This window comes from Pleurodeles waltl, chromosome 12 (genome assembly GCF_031143425.1).
Source record: "Pleurodeles waltl isolate 20211129_DDA chromosome 12, aPleWal1.hap1.20221129, whole genome shotgun sequence".
Lineage (NCBI taxonomy): Eukaryota > Metazoa > Chordata > Amphibia > Caudata > Salamandridae > Pleurodeles > Pleurodeles waltl.
Window position 1 is genome coordinate 236,809,710 of NC_090451.1, and position 16,860 is coordinate 236,826,569.

Genomic DNA, 16,860 nt, shown 5'->3' on the forward strand with positions numbered 1-16,860 from the left:
ACCTCAACCCTAACCTGCAGCGCCCCATTATTCCAATACCAGGAATTACACAGCGCTCCGTTTCTCATTCCTCACCCACCCACTGCCGTTCTGTTATTCCAGCACTAGGCCAGGGCACAGCTCTGTCTATACCCCAATCCTGATCTGGAGCGTCCCAATATTGCTGTATTGGGGTTCACATACAACTCTGCTAATGCACCTCCTGCTGTTCTGCAGTGCCCCTTGCTGTTCCACACTGACTTCTGTTTGAGGATGTGGGGAGCCAACTAACGAGCCAGTTAACTCTATTCCTAACTGCCATCTTTATTTGGGAGGGTCTGTTTCACCTATCTCACTCGCCGTTCTTTCCTTTAATCTGTTTACACTCAATGTTTTCTTTCTTCCCCACTTTTCTCTTTCCAACTCTTAATATCCACACATTAACAGTTTTGCTCTTTCTTTTAACTGTTTATTTCAAGTCCTCTCCTTTTTTTATTTCCCTCTTCCTCTTCCTCTTTCAAACTCACAAAAACTTGGTTATTTCTTTCCTTGTTTCTTTCCTCTTTTTTTTTGTCTTCATCAGGCGTTCATTCTTTCACAATTTTTTTTCTCTTCCCTTCACTCTTTGTTTGTCTTTTTTATTGCTCTGTGACTCGGTATGTGTCCATTCACTTTTTTTTTTTAGATCTTTCTTTCTTCCTTTCTTTGGTGTTTTTCTTATCTTTATCTGTCAATTCACATTTTACTATAAAACTCTCTTTTTCCCATCTGTATATGGAAGCCACAAGTTACTTGTCGGAACCAGAAGTGTCAAAGTGGTTTTCCTATTCTGTGTCTGTGGGAAATGGGTCAGTACATGCATGCACTGGTTCTTTTGTTGCTTGTTTCTCTCACCAGCTCTCTTTTTTCTCTAATGTTCATTCTTCTCTTTCTTTTCACACTTCTTTCATTATTTTCTCTTTTTCTTTCGTCCACTAGCCTTCTTTCCTTTTTTCTTTTGCCTCACACGTTTGCTCTATTTCTTCCTTTAGTTGTGTTTTCATTTTCTTAATCTTTCTTTCCTGTCTTTTGTGTATTTCTTTGCGACTCCTTCTCTTTCTTCCTTTTGTCTGTTGTATTCCTTTTGCTCCTCTTTTTCTGCCCCATCCCCTTTCTCCTCTCTGAGGCCTAGTTACCAATGGAACAACAGGTACAGTGGCACCAGGTTCCAATAATGATAAATCGGGGTCCACGGAAGTCAAAAGGTTGGGAACCACTGGACTAAAGGGAAAGAATACCGTCTGGGGTGATCCGGGTAAACAATGGGAAGTAAGTGGAAGAGGAATACAAGGATTTGATCTATTTTTTCACATGTCAATTCGATGTTTCTAAAAGTAGCTTGCCTCTAGGAGAGCTGATTCACTTCAGTTGCTAAGTATGCATGTGATGGTTCAGGATTATCATAACAAAGGGGGATGTGCTGATTCACAAAGCTAATTGTACATTTAAGTTTGACACAACTTTCCAGGAGTACTTTTTGGACACATTTTTGAATTTCTATTTCTGACAAAGTAGAGGTATGGCTGCATGCAAAATTGCACATATTGTACAATTAGTCAGGGCAATGGCCATCACCTTCGTAATGGGACTTATTTCTGTTTTTTTTAAACGTCCATGGCGATAATGATATGTTTCCACGTAAAAATTGCCTTCCTTTACACCCCCATTATCTTTGGAGGACTTAATTACCTCTTCCAAGCCCATACAAATATTTATTTACTTCTAGCGTTGAAGGTGTGCACAACCTAATAGAGCATTCCAGATAAACAATGACCACTCTCCATCCACCCTTTTCTCTGGCAGTGCAACAAAAATCTATCAGTGAGTAAATGCTTTTAGGAGTGAAAAACCTAGGTGTGCGAATTTACAGGCAAACATAGTATTTTGAATCGGCCCCAATGAATCTAAAGTGAAGCATATACGGCATGCATCCAGTAGTTATCCTGAAAATCTAGCATGGCCCTGGCTTTCATAATTCAGAGTGGAACGCCCCGGTGTATTGTTTGTTCTTCTTGGTTTTAACTGGCTGTCATGGAATGGGGTTTATTTGCGTTTCAAGCCATACGATAGATTGCTGGTCATGTGACCAAGATGAGGTCTCAGGTTTGGGTTTCCTAGGCACGTGCAAAAGTAGCTCATACAATCCAAGCTTTTATCGTTGCGTTCTGGATCGTTTTGTCAAGATTTAATAATAAACTTTAAAAAATACTATAAACAGTGCCGAACTGGGACCCGAAGTCAGCCTTGGTAAAAACTTTAAAATCAGTCCTGGTCGTTTCCTCCTCGCCCGCTTTCTCCTCGCTCTCTTTCTCCTCGCTCTCTTTCTCTCGTGAAGTCCCACACGTGCCTGGTATAATTAATTACCTGTGGAAGCTGGAGAAAGCGACAGAGGCAAGAGCTGCGCCCCCTTTCCCCAAAACTGTCCTCCAAAAGCTCTAGCGCACCAGCGAAATTCCTGGTGGAAAAACAGCCAGTCCGGGTCTGCCTACAAATCCCAGAATGCAAAGACAAACCTGAACTGGATGAAGCTACTACCTGAGAGCCCTTAACGGGAAAGAAGGGAACCCTTTGCAACAAAAGACATTGATCCTTGTTTACCATGTTTAATTGAACTTGTTCTTGTATTTTTCCCTAAATAGTCTAATTGGAATACTCAATGGAAAAAATGCAGAAGTTTGTACTGTCGACCCCCTCGATCAACAGTCTCCGATCCTGACCTGAGCTCATTTCAGGCCAGCATTCAAATTCCTTTCGTCACCGGAAATGCACAAGAGGCCCTTCAGGTAAGGCTGCAACCTGCAGTACGGCACCAGGCTTGGGATGCGCATTGGGGTAAGGAGGTGTGGAGTACGTCGGACCCAAGCTGCAGAGGAAAGAAAGATAGGTGATAGGAACGAAGAAAGTTAGTGGGAGAAGTGGGAAACCTAGTTGTATGTCATTTCATAGAAAAAGGTATACATTAAATAGCATTACTGAGAATCCTTTTCATGTAAACTGTTCAATGGAAATTTGCAGGATAAATGGCATTTACCCTTCCATAGAAACCGATTCAAAGAATGTCTTTTTTTTCGAAACTGAATTCTGCATGATTATCTTTTAATGTGTAAGTAAATGTAATGATCGAAGATCTTACTTTCAGAAACATTTTTGTCTGAGCTATTTAATTGCGTGCTTTACTTTAGAAAACAATGTTTCGGATTTATATATTTTGTATTGTCAAACAAATACTTCGGATGATTTAATTTGTTAACGTTCCACATAGAGATAGATATACTTAATCTTTTGAAGGTCTACCTAGTGCCAGACCACCCCTTGGTATAATTGTGTGCTAAATAAATACAAGATTAATTAATTAATTCATTCATTTATTCCAGTGTGTTTGCTATTCTTCTAGATTGTTATTTTAATACCAATAATTTTTACTTTTGTGTTTTTCTCTTATTCGCTATTTCAGTTTTTGGTTTATTTTCATACACTATAGGTTACAATAGTTCTGTAGTTGGTGATGTTTCTATTGTAGGCCCTGTTTTATTAGGGACTCAAGGGTCAAGTCATCTGCGTAGAACACACAACTAATCTTCGTAATGTCTAGTAGTAGTCCAGGGATGGTGGTTCATCTGAGGTGACTACCAGGACATTAATGTTTAAGTTAAGCAGTGTGAGAGTAAGGCAGCTGTTGGAAGTAATACGCCTCAACGAGGTTGTAACAGTAAATTTATTCTTCTAAACTGGTACACCATTAAGCACCCTCTAGCCGTCCGCTGCCATTCTCCATTTGATCCATACTAGAACCCTCAGAAATATAAGGGGCATATTTATACTCTGTTTGCGCCGAATGTGCGCCAAAAAGTTTGACGCACATTCAGCGCAAACCTTGCCCCATATTTAAACTCTGACGCCCGACACTGCAGACGTCAAAATCCCACTGTGTGCGTCATTTGTTGGAGGCGGGAAGCTGCCTTGCGTTAATGATATGCAAGGTAGGCGTTCCCGCCCCAAAAATGACTTTAAGGCCTGTGCGCCTTATTTATACTCCAGCGTCATTTTGACGCACAGGAGGGGGTGGGCCTTAAAAAACGGCACACAGCCTGATGTGCTCTGTTTTTTAACGCCTGGGTCAGGGCAGGCGTTAAGGGACCTGTGGGCTTGGAAGGAGTCCAGAGGTGCCCTTCCCTGCCCCCAGGGACACCCCCTGCCACCCTCGCCCACCCCTGGAGGACACCCATGGATGGGGGGACCCATCCCAGGTCAGTACAGGCAAGTTGAGGTAAGTATTTTTTTAATTTTTTGAAAGTGGCAAAGGGGGGCCTAATTTGGGCCCCCCTACATGCCACTGTGCCCAATGACCATGCCCAGGGTACAGAAGTCCCCTGGGCATGGCCATTGGGTAAGGGGGCATAACTCCTGTCTTTGCTAAGACAGGAGTCATTTCAATGGGGGTTGTGCGTCAAAAAATGGCGCAAGTCCGGTTTGAGGCATGATTTTTGCCTCAGACCTGACTCGCACCATTTTTTGCCGCACAACCCCCATTTTCCCCAACGCCGGCGCTGCCTGGTTTGAGTCATTTTTATTTTTTACTCAGACCAGTCCGCAGCGCCGGCTAACGTCATTCCTTAAATAAGGCGCCCGCATGGTGCGTAGGAATGGCGTCAGCCGGCGGTAAAATTTTTGGTGCAAACCATTGCTGGCGCTGGTTTGCGTCAAAAAGTATAAGTATGCTGCTGCATGCCAGTTCCATATCCCAATCTCCTGCCCCTTAAAATGCAAGTAAACCACAGTAGCAGCTTTTGTTTCACATCTGGGTTGTTTGAAGAGGTCTGTCTCTGTCTTTTTTTTGTGCTACATTCTGCCTGGGAGTGCATTCCATTGATGTAAAGATATTCCTTTTTTATGGGTGCCTGGGATTCAGCCTGTCTGGCCAAGTTTTTGGGGAACATCCTGAGTAGACGAACACGTTGAATCGAAGTTGTAGTTTGAAGATGCTGTTTCTAACTTTTTTGTTGTGATCAGGGCTGGCTTTAGTGCTGGTGGCACCTGTGTGACAATCGTGTTTGGCGTCACCCACCATTGACCTTCTCCACTTATTCCATTAATACCACCCTCCACCAGTGCCCCTCTTCTCTCCATAACCTCTCTCTCACATACATTTAATTTGTTATAGGACACTGGTTCGGGGTTGGCTTTACTAATAAGAATGTGCATCTACCCAAATGAACCATTTTTAGCAACATTAAGAATAGATAATGAAAGACTGGGTAAAAAAACATAACGTCCTAACCTATATAATGCAGTTTGTGTGCAGCTCTTTAATGCCAGTTCATAAGTCACTGGTCTATATCAGGATTGTAACTATTGAATGCTTAACAAAAGGATCTCTTTGACAAAAGCAATAACCCACTGAGCTATCCACATAAAATACAGCCCAGTGATCTGCATGGTACCGTTCTTCGCTGCAGGCATGTTATGCACTACTTAATGAGACAAACAGCCACTAGACATAACTCCATCTCTCTCTAGCAGGAACATTAATCACCAGAGTTATCTTGACATTTTTATAGCTCCCTGAAAACTGCTGGACGCACAAGGAGCTCTGCAGCAGGCGATTTTGAACCCACAAGGTATTCAGAGAAAAAAACTCATTGTGTATTTCTTGAAATGTTAAGGACTTGAAAGACAGGGCCCAGTAGGCGCCTATTTCTTTTTTAAACAATACACCCAGTGCTTAATGCCTATCCCACACAAAGTCACTTCTCTCACACGCTCACATAAATACACACTCTCTCTATCTCCCTTGGAACATACTGCCCATTAACAGGACAGGACCTCTCTGGTACTGTTTACACACCACTCAACACTAATGAGTTGTCCAAAAGAGTCCAGGTCCCCTGAAATGAGTTCCGCTGGAGCCCATCAGTACAAATTAACCGCTGGTTTTTAGCTGAGGATATTGGTCTACAAGATGTTTTTCTTTTCCTTTGAAGGTCGATGTTTATTTCTGTATCTTATCTTTCATTTAGATCTCTGCCTATCACAACATTTACCCAGACTTGGAAAAAACAAGTTTCTGACTTGAATGTGGAAGATCTCCTTGGTGTAACTGAGGGATTCATAATACACACATGTTAATGGCTGCTTATTGCTGGAAAGTCCAACGATAATGTAATCAACGTATAGGTCTGGGCTTCTTTTATCTAATGTTGGGTGCATGGGATAGGAGGAAAGCTAATGATCTGACCTTTGTTGCTTATGTGTTGTATTGAATGTCGTATAATTGAAGAACTGGTTAATGATGTTGCATTTGTTGAATGAGTTGAGATTATGATCAGTATCCGGAGTAACACAACCTTTCATGATTTCAAAGAAGTGGTTCCATTTTAAGTTAGTTATGTGAAAGGTTTCTTTGTGGTGTGTTTTTCTTGACTGAGGGTTGAGGCAGCTGACAGGTGCCCCAGTGTACTGGTAGCAATTTTAGCTTGACACCAGGGTAGCTGTCATGTGCTTTGGTCCTTATTTACTCACATCATTTTCAGGGAGGAAGATGACTGACACAATTCCCATCTCTCCGGATCTCCTGTTTGCCATTGTGAACAGGACACTGGGCAGCTACCATTTGCCTCAGTTCTTCTCCTCCCAAGAAAGGATGTGTGAGAATAAGAACCGGGACAGTTAAATGTTTACTTGGGGAGATCCATGAGAGGTTACACGTAAGGTTTTCAGGGGCCATCACAACTGCTCCCAGGTTTTGGGGACAGCAAAGGATAATGACCACCACCTTACTCTTGGCCAATATCACAAGGGAATCGATAATAGGATGCCCCAAGGTCCCTTGTGCATGGCTGGGGTGGGGGTAGGTACCACAGCTCTCCCTACCACTAAGGGCCAGGATAGGGTTGGTTCCCTGCTATGTGGTGGGCAGATCCAGCACAGCCATCCTTCCTCTGCCCTCGCCCCTCATCTTGAACCAGGTCAAAGGAATTTGTTTGTACCAGCAGTCCGCATCAGATGAGGCTGACATACTTTGAAGCTCCCTGGTCCTGGCCATGCCTTAAAGATTGGAAGCAAAGCCCTATTACCTGTTTTAATCAGTCCCTGCGTGCTGTGACAGGCCAGGTATAATTTGTGCACAAGTAAGAGGGGCGAAAGACCACCTACTTATCGAATGTGCAGCAGCGAGTTTGCTTTATTACAAATGAGACCCTTCTCCCTCATATAAAGAACATGCTACTCCATGCCTACCAGTTGTGACTGGTGAAGTGTGTATTGTTTGTAGCGAAACAATTAATTTCATTTGCTTTCTCATGCTTGGTCTGTGAGAATCTTGAAGTTTGTGATCACGTTCAAGGAAAACAAATTGGCACATTTTTCAGAGGTATGCCAGTCAGTCACCAAACCTGATAATGCATCAAGTTCTTTAGGCCTTCTGAATTTGATTGGGTTTTCTTTCACCAATATAGAACATTTTCTTGATACATTTTTATATTGAAATTCCTTTGCAAACCATTTATACTATTAATGTTTCTTTTGTTTGGTTTGGTCAAAGTGGTACAAGGTATTGGTAATTGAAAAAATGGTTTTCCCTATAGACTTTGACCACAGAGGTTAATGCCTGTGGGGTGCATGTGTGCATGTGGCATACATTTTTTATGCATTATACTATGTTTTAATTTACTGACAGGCAACCGAACAGCTGATTACTGACTTTAGCGATATTGCTGTAAGTGTGAGATCGGTGTCAGCAATTGAGGAAGCTGCCGGCATCCTGAAAAATCTGACAATCAATTCACAGGATCTTTCCCCTGATGCACAGGTAGTGTATACTAACCTACTATATAGACAGAAAGCCGGATTCTGACTTGCAGTTAACTCCTTCCTGCAAACTCAAGTGGAATAGATGCACTTTTGTTAATGTTGCACAAAAACATTTTGAACTTAATCAAGTGTGCAAGCTATCAAAATGTAAACTTCGGCAGTTTAACTGGGCAAATTGAGGCAGGGCAGGTCTTTATTGATATTTGATGTGTGCTTCATTTTGGGTAATATTTATAGCAATAGCTCTATTTAAAAAAAAAAAAAAACATACAAATCACCATGAAAATCATGTGAGAAAATAAGACACTTAGTGATTTTCTTGGGACTGCATATTGTGAGGCTTTGTTCGTTTTTAAACATACTTAACACTGTGTTGTAATTAATGCATGTATTGAGGCTTTCAGGGTACACACCCTCCTAGGATGCTAAAGAGCAGTGGTTTTTAACCTGTGGTCTGGGGACCCCTGGGGATCTGCGATGCCTACTCAGGTGGTGAGTGACTGCTTAGGATAATAAAAAAAATAACAACAGATTAAAGTCTATTAAATTTAGAAAAGTTCCCACCTTACAATTAAAATGAAAATTTAGAATATTTATGTTTGCTTGTGAATTAAATGAAATATTTCATGATTTGTGTATTTGTTTGATGAATGCTTGTTTCTGTATTTTTGTGTATTGTTTGGAGGTTCAAACCATTGAAGTTGCTTAAGCTGCATTCCCCGGCTTCCATTAGCTGGTTTCCATTAATGACTTAGGAAGGGTCACTGGATTCCATTAATGATTCAATGGTAGTCCCTGGATTCCAATAATGATTGAGGGGAGCGTCCATAGAAGTTAAAAGGTTAAGAACCACTGCTGAAGAATAATGCATATTTTGAGGTGGAGGTAATATTTCAAGCTAATGTGGATGGTTTGGGAGGAACAATGGAAGGAGGAGAGAACTTCAGATTTCGAACCAAGTGCAGGAGAAGCTGAGGGGTACCTTATTGGTGGGGAACAAGATTTTCCCTGCAAAGTGGTAGAGTGCATGTTAATAACAGTCTGGGTCTAATTGAGTTTTAGGATGCAGGGCGCTTAGCCTGAGAAGGCTTGTCTTTTTTTCTTTCCTTCATTGCACTTTTTGATTTCTATTCTGATGATATCATTGTTTTGTGTTTTGCAATGCCACTTGTGATGGAAATGATTCCTTCAGGTATTGTTGTGTGCTAGGTGCTACCCCATTAAAGGTAAAACACCAGATTCTAAGTAAAATGAGGATCTGTGGAGATAGCCAGTGCATGTCCACCAGAATGGGTCAGAATGGCTGCAGTGCGGTCCTACTACTTTAAACTTTTGAGTCTGCTGTCGAGTTGAAAGTTGGCGATGCCAATGAGTAGGCTGTTGGCACTATGCGGTCTAGGTTTTCTTTATTATGTGAGTTACGATGAAGGTCCATGTTGATGATCAAAGCAAGTCATAGGCCGTATAGGAAAAGTTGATTGTCAATCCATTCTCTTTCCTGACAGAAAGACAATCCTGATATTAGGTGTCTTTTGGTGCTTTTGACAATGAGGATGAATTTGATGTTTGACAGTTTCTGTTTGAGGCTGGCAATCTATATACCCAGGTCTGGATGAGGGTCAGTCAGCCTTTGGGATGACTAATATTTAAGGTATTGCATACATAGCAACATTTTAGGAAAGTGGGAGTTTAAAAAAAAATACTTGGGATAAACAATTTTCCCCATTGACTTATATTCAAGCAGAGGCAGTCTGCCTGAATCCGGTCTGTTGGTGTGTATGGTGACAATCAGCGTTTCATTTTTGGCAGTTTAATAACAGCACAAACAAAAACAGAGTTCTAAACTCTGTTTTTGTTTGCCCTATATAAAACCGCCAAAAATAAAATGTTGAAGCCTGTCAAATACTCCGTGTCCTCCTCCAAGAATTAAGGACAAAGTATTAACCTTTGATGTCAGATGTAATTCTTGGAGGTGGAGATTGGAGCGTCCGTGACAGGCATTAATTAACATTTTATTTTTGTCATTTTTACAATACCCCGAATCCGGTTTCTGCATGCAGAAATCGAGAGATGGGAGACTAGCCTTGCAATCGGTAGTCCCCTGCCTGAACCGGGAGGGTTGGCATGTATGGTATTGACATTTGCAGATAGTGTTGTTTGTCCTCAGCATACTGGTGACTTTAAATTTAGTGATTGCCTAAGATCACACAGATGTTCCATGTAGATGTTACTGATCATGGGGAGAAGATGGATCTTTGGGACGCTCTGCAAGTTCTTTTCATATCCTGTGGTTTGGAGGTATCCATCTGAAGGACTGGGTGTCTGTAGAATATCAGGCCTTTGGTTCTCAAAGAGGCCTTACATCTCACTTGAGGAACTCCCTGTATCGGGGTGTAGTGGACCAAAGAGCATGCACAGTGAAAGTGGCTTTTGAATGACAATAAGGTCTGTCATCTTTGCAACCCAAAAGTTTTCTTTTCTATGCTGCTTCTTTTCTCATAAAAGGATGAGATGATGTGCGGTGTTAAAATAATGCATTATGTATAGTAGGCAGCTCCTGTCACAGTACTAATGAATATGTGCCCTGACTATGTTATAATGCACCTCATTTTGTATTTGTTTGCAAGGTTGAAAGCAGCCAGACCCTCCTCTCCCTAGCTAAGCAACTGACCAAGGCGCTGACCCTAAACAGCAGTGTGTTGGACCAGGCTGCCCCAGCCGCCACAGAGCTCTTTCATTTGTTTGACAACATAATGAAAGCTTTCAGTATCAACTCAAGTAGCTGGAATTCAGATCAGGTAGGAATCTACAGATGGCACGGTATTCATATGATGTATAATGCAGATCTGTCTATGCACATAGTGCTGTTTTATTGTGGCGTACAGAGCAAGATTACAATACTAGTCATAGACAAAGAAACATGACAATCATTTTTATTCTTCAGCACTGTTCATGAGATATGAAAAATAGTGACCAGGAGAAAGAAGTGCCAAGTTCTGCCAGGTGTGCAAGTTGAAGGGGAACAACAGAGAGGCATAAAGCCTTCCTCCAGCAAGCCAACATTACCATAGACCTGTGGATTCAAGGCCTTAGTAAAGTCAAATGTGATTGTGGAGCAGTATGTACCTGGTTACTGTACGCTGTAGATGCTGACTGGAAAAAAAACAGGAGGCATACCTAGAGAAAATAATCTTTTAATACTCTGCTAACCCAACCTCACATGCTCCTGTTACCACTCAGAAGTGTTTACTATTCGTGTGAACATTAGTGAAAATGGGTTTAACTTCCCTAGAGTTGGCATACATGGCAGCTTGGTGGCTTTGTTCTTCAGGCAAGTCTTGCAACCATGTGTTAAAGGGTCATTGTTAGGGAGAAGATTAGATGGATTTGTTTTCATTGTTTATTACGTTTTCCACTTTAGTGTAGATCTTGTACTAAGCAATGCATTTGGGCTCACAGACATTAAGGGCTTAACTTGGTCTGTGGTGGGTCGGTTTCCAAGCTGCTGGAGCGGCAGATGCACTGCCTCTGCCAGTCCATCAACATTTTAAAAGTTTTGTGTCGTGTCAGGAGGAATATTCCCCAAAAGTGGTTCTGCCAACACAGCAGGAGCATTTTTTATGAAACTGTCAGTGCCGGACTGGTGGGCATGTCCTGTTGGCCAGGTCTATATTAATAAAAATAAATTGTCAAACAGAGGTTTGTTCAAAATAAAAAAAAAGAAACAGCAATGGTCTGAAGAGAATCTTCTGGTCACAAAAATCTACCAGATAAAGTCAAAATCGCCAGCTCTGCTACCACCCGCTGTGTCCGGCACATGCAGAAGATCGCCTCCTCAATTAAGTCAATACATTTGATACACAAACGTTTCAGCTACTCACAGGCTGTTGTGACGGAAAAATGCCCCTCTCATGGTGACGGACATGTATCCCTGCCCTGAGTGCCCTAGATGTAATGATGTCTGGATCTCTGGTACAGATTTTTTTGTCTGGATCCCTGGTACTGATTTTTGTTGTCATGGGTGAACACAGATCATGCGTGTGGGCCATGACATAGGCCTGTCTCCAGGATTTTGGTCTCTTTTGGACCGGGAGGGGTGCCCAGAGCACTACCCTTATAGTGGTTAAAGGCCACTGCCTTTGCCAAGAGTTAGGCAGCATGAGCGTGGTTGTGGCAGCATATCGTGTAGTAGTCTGTAAGAGTGAACAAGCCCTTTTTACTTGTGTCACTGAAGTGAGGCCTATGGTCTGCTGCTGTGTGTTTAACTCACCCTTGGCCTACATCAAGTTAGTATGTAGTGCTGAGCTGTGCTTTTGTGTTGTCTATGCATGTGCTGGTTGTGTGTGTGCCTGTGAATGATACAATATATGGAAGATTGTGGGTTCCATTTTGGGAGACCAAGGGCTCACTTGAGGAGCATGAGAAGGTAGAGGAATTCATCCAGACAGATTTGAGGATTGCTGGGATTCTGTGAACTGGGTGGTACACACCCTGGAGAAAGGAGAGCCAGGCTCTTCAGTAAATTTCAAAGAGTGCTCATCTGACAGATTGCTTACCTTGGAATAGTCCCCATGCATTAGACTGGATCTGGACGTTTTGGAGCAATCCCTCTGCACGAGGGTAGGTGGCTTCACTCTACTTTGCATGGCACAGTTGATGTCATCCACGCTGGAATTGAAATGTGCACACAGCCTATATGGGTGAAACCCCAACTTGCTGACCTCAGTTCCTTCTTTTCTGCGCCATCAACATGGATCCGAAGGCCCCCATGAGTGCACCATGAAACTGTTGGCTGCTTGCCATGCAACATCGTGCCACCCCAGGTCCAGTTCGAGAAGGAGGTCTTGGGACAGCTCCCTGAGTCTCTTGTGTCGATCCTCATCATGATCCTGAAATTTTTCTGATAAGTCTCATAAGAAGCGCTCTTCAACTTCTTCGCGTCGATCCCACTCTTCGGACAACATGAGGAAATGATGCCACAAAGCCAAGCCCTACTCACAGGCTGTTCCTACGCAGCTGGCTTCTAACACTTGGTCTGCTCTGCACTTCCGAAAGTTTCCCAGAGCAAGGGTGACCCCTACCCAACTACAGGAATCCTACGTGGACATGAGCCTCATCTTTGAATGGCTGATCCCCTCTGGAGCGCTTTTGGGCTCCATGGTTTCCGGAGAGCCTACGACTGGAGCTCCGCTAGCAGGTCCTCTCTCAGCACCAGTCGGCTCCTCATGATCTGTTGGTGGATCCGGATTGGCCCTGGCCGCTGCTTCGTGACCTCCTCTGGGGACCATTCCAGTGACGCTGTTCCCAGCACCATTGATGACAATGAACCCATAGTGATTCTGACTCTGATACAGAGCTGGACCAGTGTCGCTCAATGTCGGCTCCGGTGCTGGCTTGGTCCACATGGCCTGAATTGGAGATAGAGCTGTATTTCTCTGAAGGGCATACTGAGGAACACAATTGAAGGCGATCCGAGGAGCCCTATGGCTATTTCTAACCCCTAGCAGAGTCCATGGCTGATGCCAGTGGTCTGGACACTGCAGCAGACAGTAGCCTCCTCTCTCCTCCTACAGTGGCTATGGAGGAAGGGGCTTCTTTCCCGATGATGGCTCAGAGGGTGACTGAAGTCCTACACCTGATGTTGTCTACGCTTGAGGGCAAGACTAACTTCTTGACAGAGTTGCTTCAACCCAAGGTATCCGCCTCAGAACCCTTGCCACCCTTTATTGAAGCCTTCACAGATGTCCTGCATCGTGTCATGGGCCAAGCCATGCACAGGCACTCCAATGCATAGGACGATTGCTTGCCGACATCACCTTGCTACCAAGAATCCAGCCTTTCTCTCCTAGCACGCCACTCCTGAGAGCCTGGTGGTCTGTGCTTCAACCTCCAGAATAAATCCTGGTGGCTTCTCAACCTCAACACTGGATAGGGAATCCAAGAGGCTGCATACCTTCTGTAAGAAAATGTTCTCTTTCACCAGCCTAGCACTGCGGTCTATGAACACCACATGCTTGTTGGGCCATTTTTCCCACATGGTGGGGGGTTTGGTAGCGCAAGTGCTGCCCATTCTCCTGGAGGCTTGGGTCATATTCTCTCAAGATATCCCTGATGGGAGAGATGTGGCAAATTTCACAATTGGATGCAGATTTAATATGACAGACTCACTTGGCAGAGCCATTGCTTCATTGATGGTGCTTCGATGTCATGCCTGGCTGAGGACTACTGGCTTTTTGGGAGATGTCCAGGCATTCCATATGGACATGCCCTTCGAGGGCACTTGCCCCTATGGACATGCCCTTCGAGGATCCTTGCTTGTCCTTCTTTGTAACGATTCAAAGACAGTAGTGCCACTGCCAGGTTGTTGGGGTTCACCATAGCCCCACAAGAGCTACAGGACGTCTTCCATGGCTGTGGCTATCACTCCATCCATTTCCCCCCCAGCCACCGTGACCAGCAGGCATTGCAGTCCTTCCATGGCTGCGAACACGGCTCCCCCAAACCTGTGGGAACTAGAGCCAGCGGTCGACCCAATCTGCCCCCCCCCTCCCACCCCAGGAACTACAACTCAAAACCTCTTTAGTTTGCTATTTTTCCACCACGGGCACCCGGTTTGTGGCAGGATTCAGTATTTCAAATCATCCAGCAGTGATAAGCACTCCCATTCCAAAAGACTAAGCCACCCATGCCACCGTCCTTTGATCTGCTGACAGAGGACCACCTCTTGCAATAGGCAGTATTGGCTGTTCTGGCCAAAGTAACCATTGAGAGGGTACTGGCATCAGCAGCAGGTCGTGGTTGCTATTCCAGCTACTTTCTGGTGCCGAAGAAGGATGGAAACCACAGTCCCCTAACAGACCAACGCCCAATCAACTACTTCCTGAAGAAGGAAAAATTCAAGATGCTCACCTTGGCTCAGATCGTATCTGCCCTCGACCTTGGAGACTGGATGGTAGTGTTGGACTTGCAGGATGCTTACTTCCATATTACTGTACTGCCTGCCCACAGACGGTACCTGTGGTTCATGATGGGTAATGAACACTTTCCGTTCGCCATGCTCCGCTTTGTCCTCACCAGTGCCCCTCTGATGTTCACCAAGGTGATGAGGGTGTTTGCAGCACATCTGCGGAGGTTAGGAGTTCCAGCCTTCCCCTACCTCGATGACAGGCTGTTGAACACGGGATCGCCCCAGGCAGTCACCTCCCACCTCCAGACTACTGCAAACCACCTGCATTCAATGGGGTTTACTGTAAACATGCCAAAGTCACACCTGACTCTCTCTCACATGCTCCCTTTCATCTGAGCTATTCTGGACACAGTTCAGTTTTGGACCTATCCTCCTGAATGGCGAGTCCAGGATATTCGGGCTATGATTTTGATGTTTCAGCCCCTATCCTTGCTTTCAGTGAGACTGATTCTGAGGCTGCTGGTCCTCATCGCCTTCTGCATCCTGCTGGTAAAAAATGTCCATTGGCATATGCGGGCTGTGTAGTGGGATTTAAAGGTCCAGTGGGCACAGCATCAGGGGAATCTCTCCGACTTGGTCCAGATATCGGAGTGAACTGCAAAAGATCTGCAGTGGTGGTTCACGGACCACAATTGGGTCAGTGGCAGACCTTTCTCCTTTCCTTAATCAGAGCTCATAGTGGTGACAGATGCATCATTTCTTGGTTGGGGTGGCCATCTGGGAGAGGTTGGAGATGAGGGGAATCTGGGGTCTGGGCCTGTGTTCACTTCCCTGTACCCCCGGCCCCTTTCAAAGAAGGCTTGGGCTGCTCAACACCACACTGCCACTGGGTGTCAAGTGCTGAAGGGGTACTTGGCTAAGTTTCTTAGGATCCATAGAATGTCGGGTCCTAGGACATCAGGAGTAAAAGATGTCAACCCCCACAATTGGGCCAGTAAATCCAGGTTCCCCCCTAACCCTTTAAAAGGGGTATTGACACAGGCAATACATGCAGCACTATTCATTATTCATTGTCAACCAAATTCTTGGTAGGTTGGCTGTAAGGTCATAGTAGATGCTTCTTTTAAATTGCATTCAAATTGAGTTAATGATATCAGTCTCCGGTAGAGTCACTTCTGTGCCAATTAGCCTTTGGAAAGGAATGGCCATGTATGTCATCCGCACTGTTGCATCATGCACAGCTTCTTAAAGATACAACTTTGAAAATATACATAGACAACAGCTATCTAGTACATAAATTCGGAAGCTAGTAAAACCCAATGAAAATTTCTACTTTTTCATCAACAAGATCATAAGGGTCACCATGCTTCTGACATTCAACTCTGGTAGTCACAGTTCATATGACTACCCAAACCAAGGCTGCCAGGTGAATTCTCAGCCTCAATGTCTTCATGATGATTTGCTCCAGAAAGAAAGCAAATCAATCAAAGAGCCTAATTCAGCTTCACACCACCCTCCCAGGACCCTGTGATCCAGCATGCCCACTCTCATCACTAACCCAACCACAAAAAAAATCGAAATTCATGATCACTGTCAGAACCCCTTTGAGAGTGCCAAAGGGCACACAGGGACTACTGGGCCCAACCGTTGTGGTTGAGACCTTTTAATCTGATTTCCCATGGCCTGACCTACTATGAATGCTGTGCAACTGGGCCAAGTACCCCCTCTGTACTTGACTCTCAGTGGTAGCTGTTAATGCAGGAGTCAAAGGCTCCCTCTGGGTGGAAGTGTAGATACAGATTAATTAACACAACTCATAACTCAAATGCATGCAGTAATATCAATAAATTAATCTCCAATCAAATACTTGCTTTTCTATGAAAAAGAAGAATTTTATTTCTAACTCTGCACAGGCAAAGAGATAATGACATTCGTGAGCAGCAAAGTCCCCTTGAAGTTGGGGCTCTAGTGTTTGTCAGGCAAGTCCCTGTCCAACCTTTTCCTTGTAATGTGGACAGGGTTATTAATCATTCACCGGTAACCACCTCCAGGGAATGCTCACTAGTAGACCGTACTCAAGAGTTCCCCTTTGACTCTTAGGAATTAATCCAACGTATAGGAGTACC

At 44.1% G+C, this 16,860-nt stretch overlaps 1 protein-coding gene across 1 annotated transcript in view; it reads left to right on the plus strand.

Annotated features, from left to right (window-relative positions):
• Positions 1 to 2,834: 2,834 nt before the first annotated feature.
• The window catches only part of LOC138267111 (polycystin-1-like protein 3), a 522,747-nt gene continuing 508,721 nt past the window's right edge, over positions 2,835 to 16,860 (plus strand). Inside the window, exons 1-3 of the mRNA XM_069215961.1 lie at positions 2,835 to 2,970; positions 7,694 to 7,825; positions 10,455 to 10,625. Of these exons, the coding sequence (XP_069072062.1) occupies positions 10,581 to 10,625 (45 nt within the window). The 5' untranslated portion in view covers positions 2,835 to 2,970; positions 7,694 to 7,825; positions 10,455 to 10,580. The remainder of the gene's footprint in view (positions 2,971 to 7,693; positions 7,826 to 10,454; positions 10,626 to 16,860) is intronic.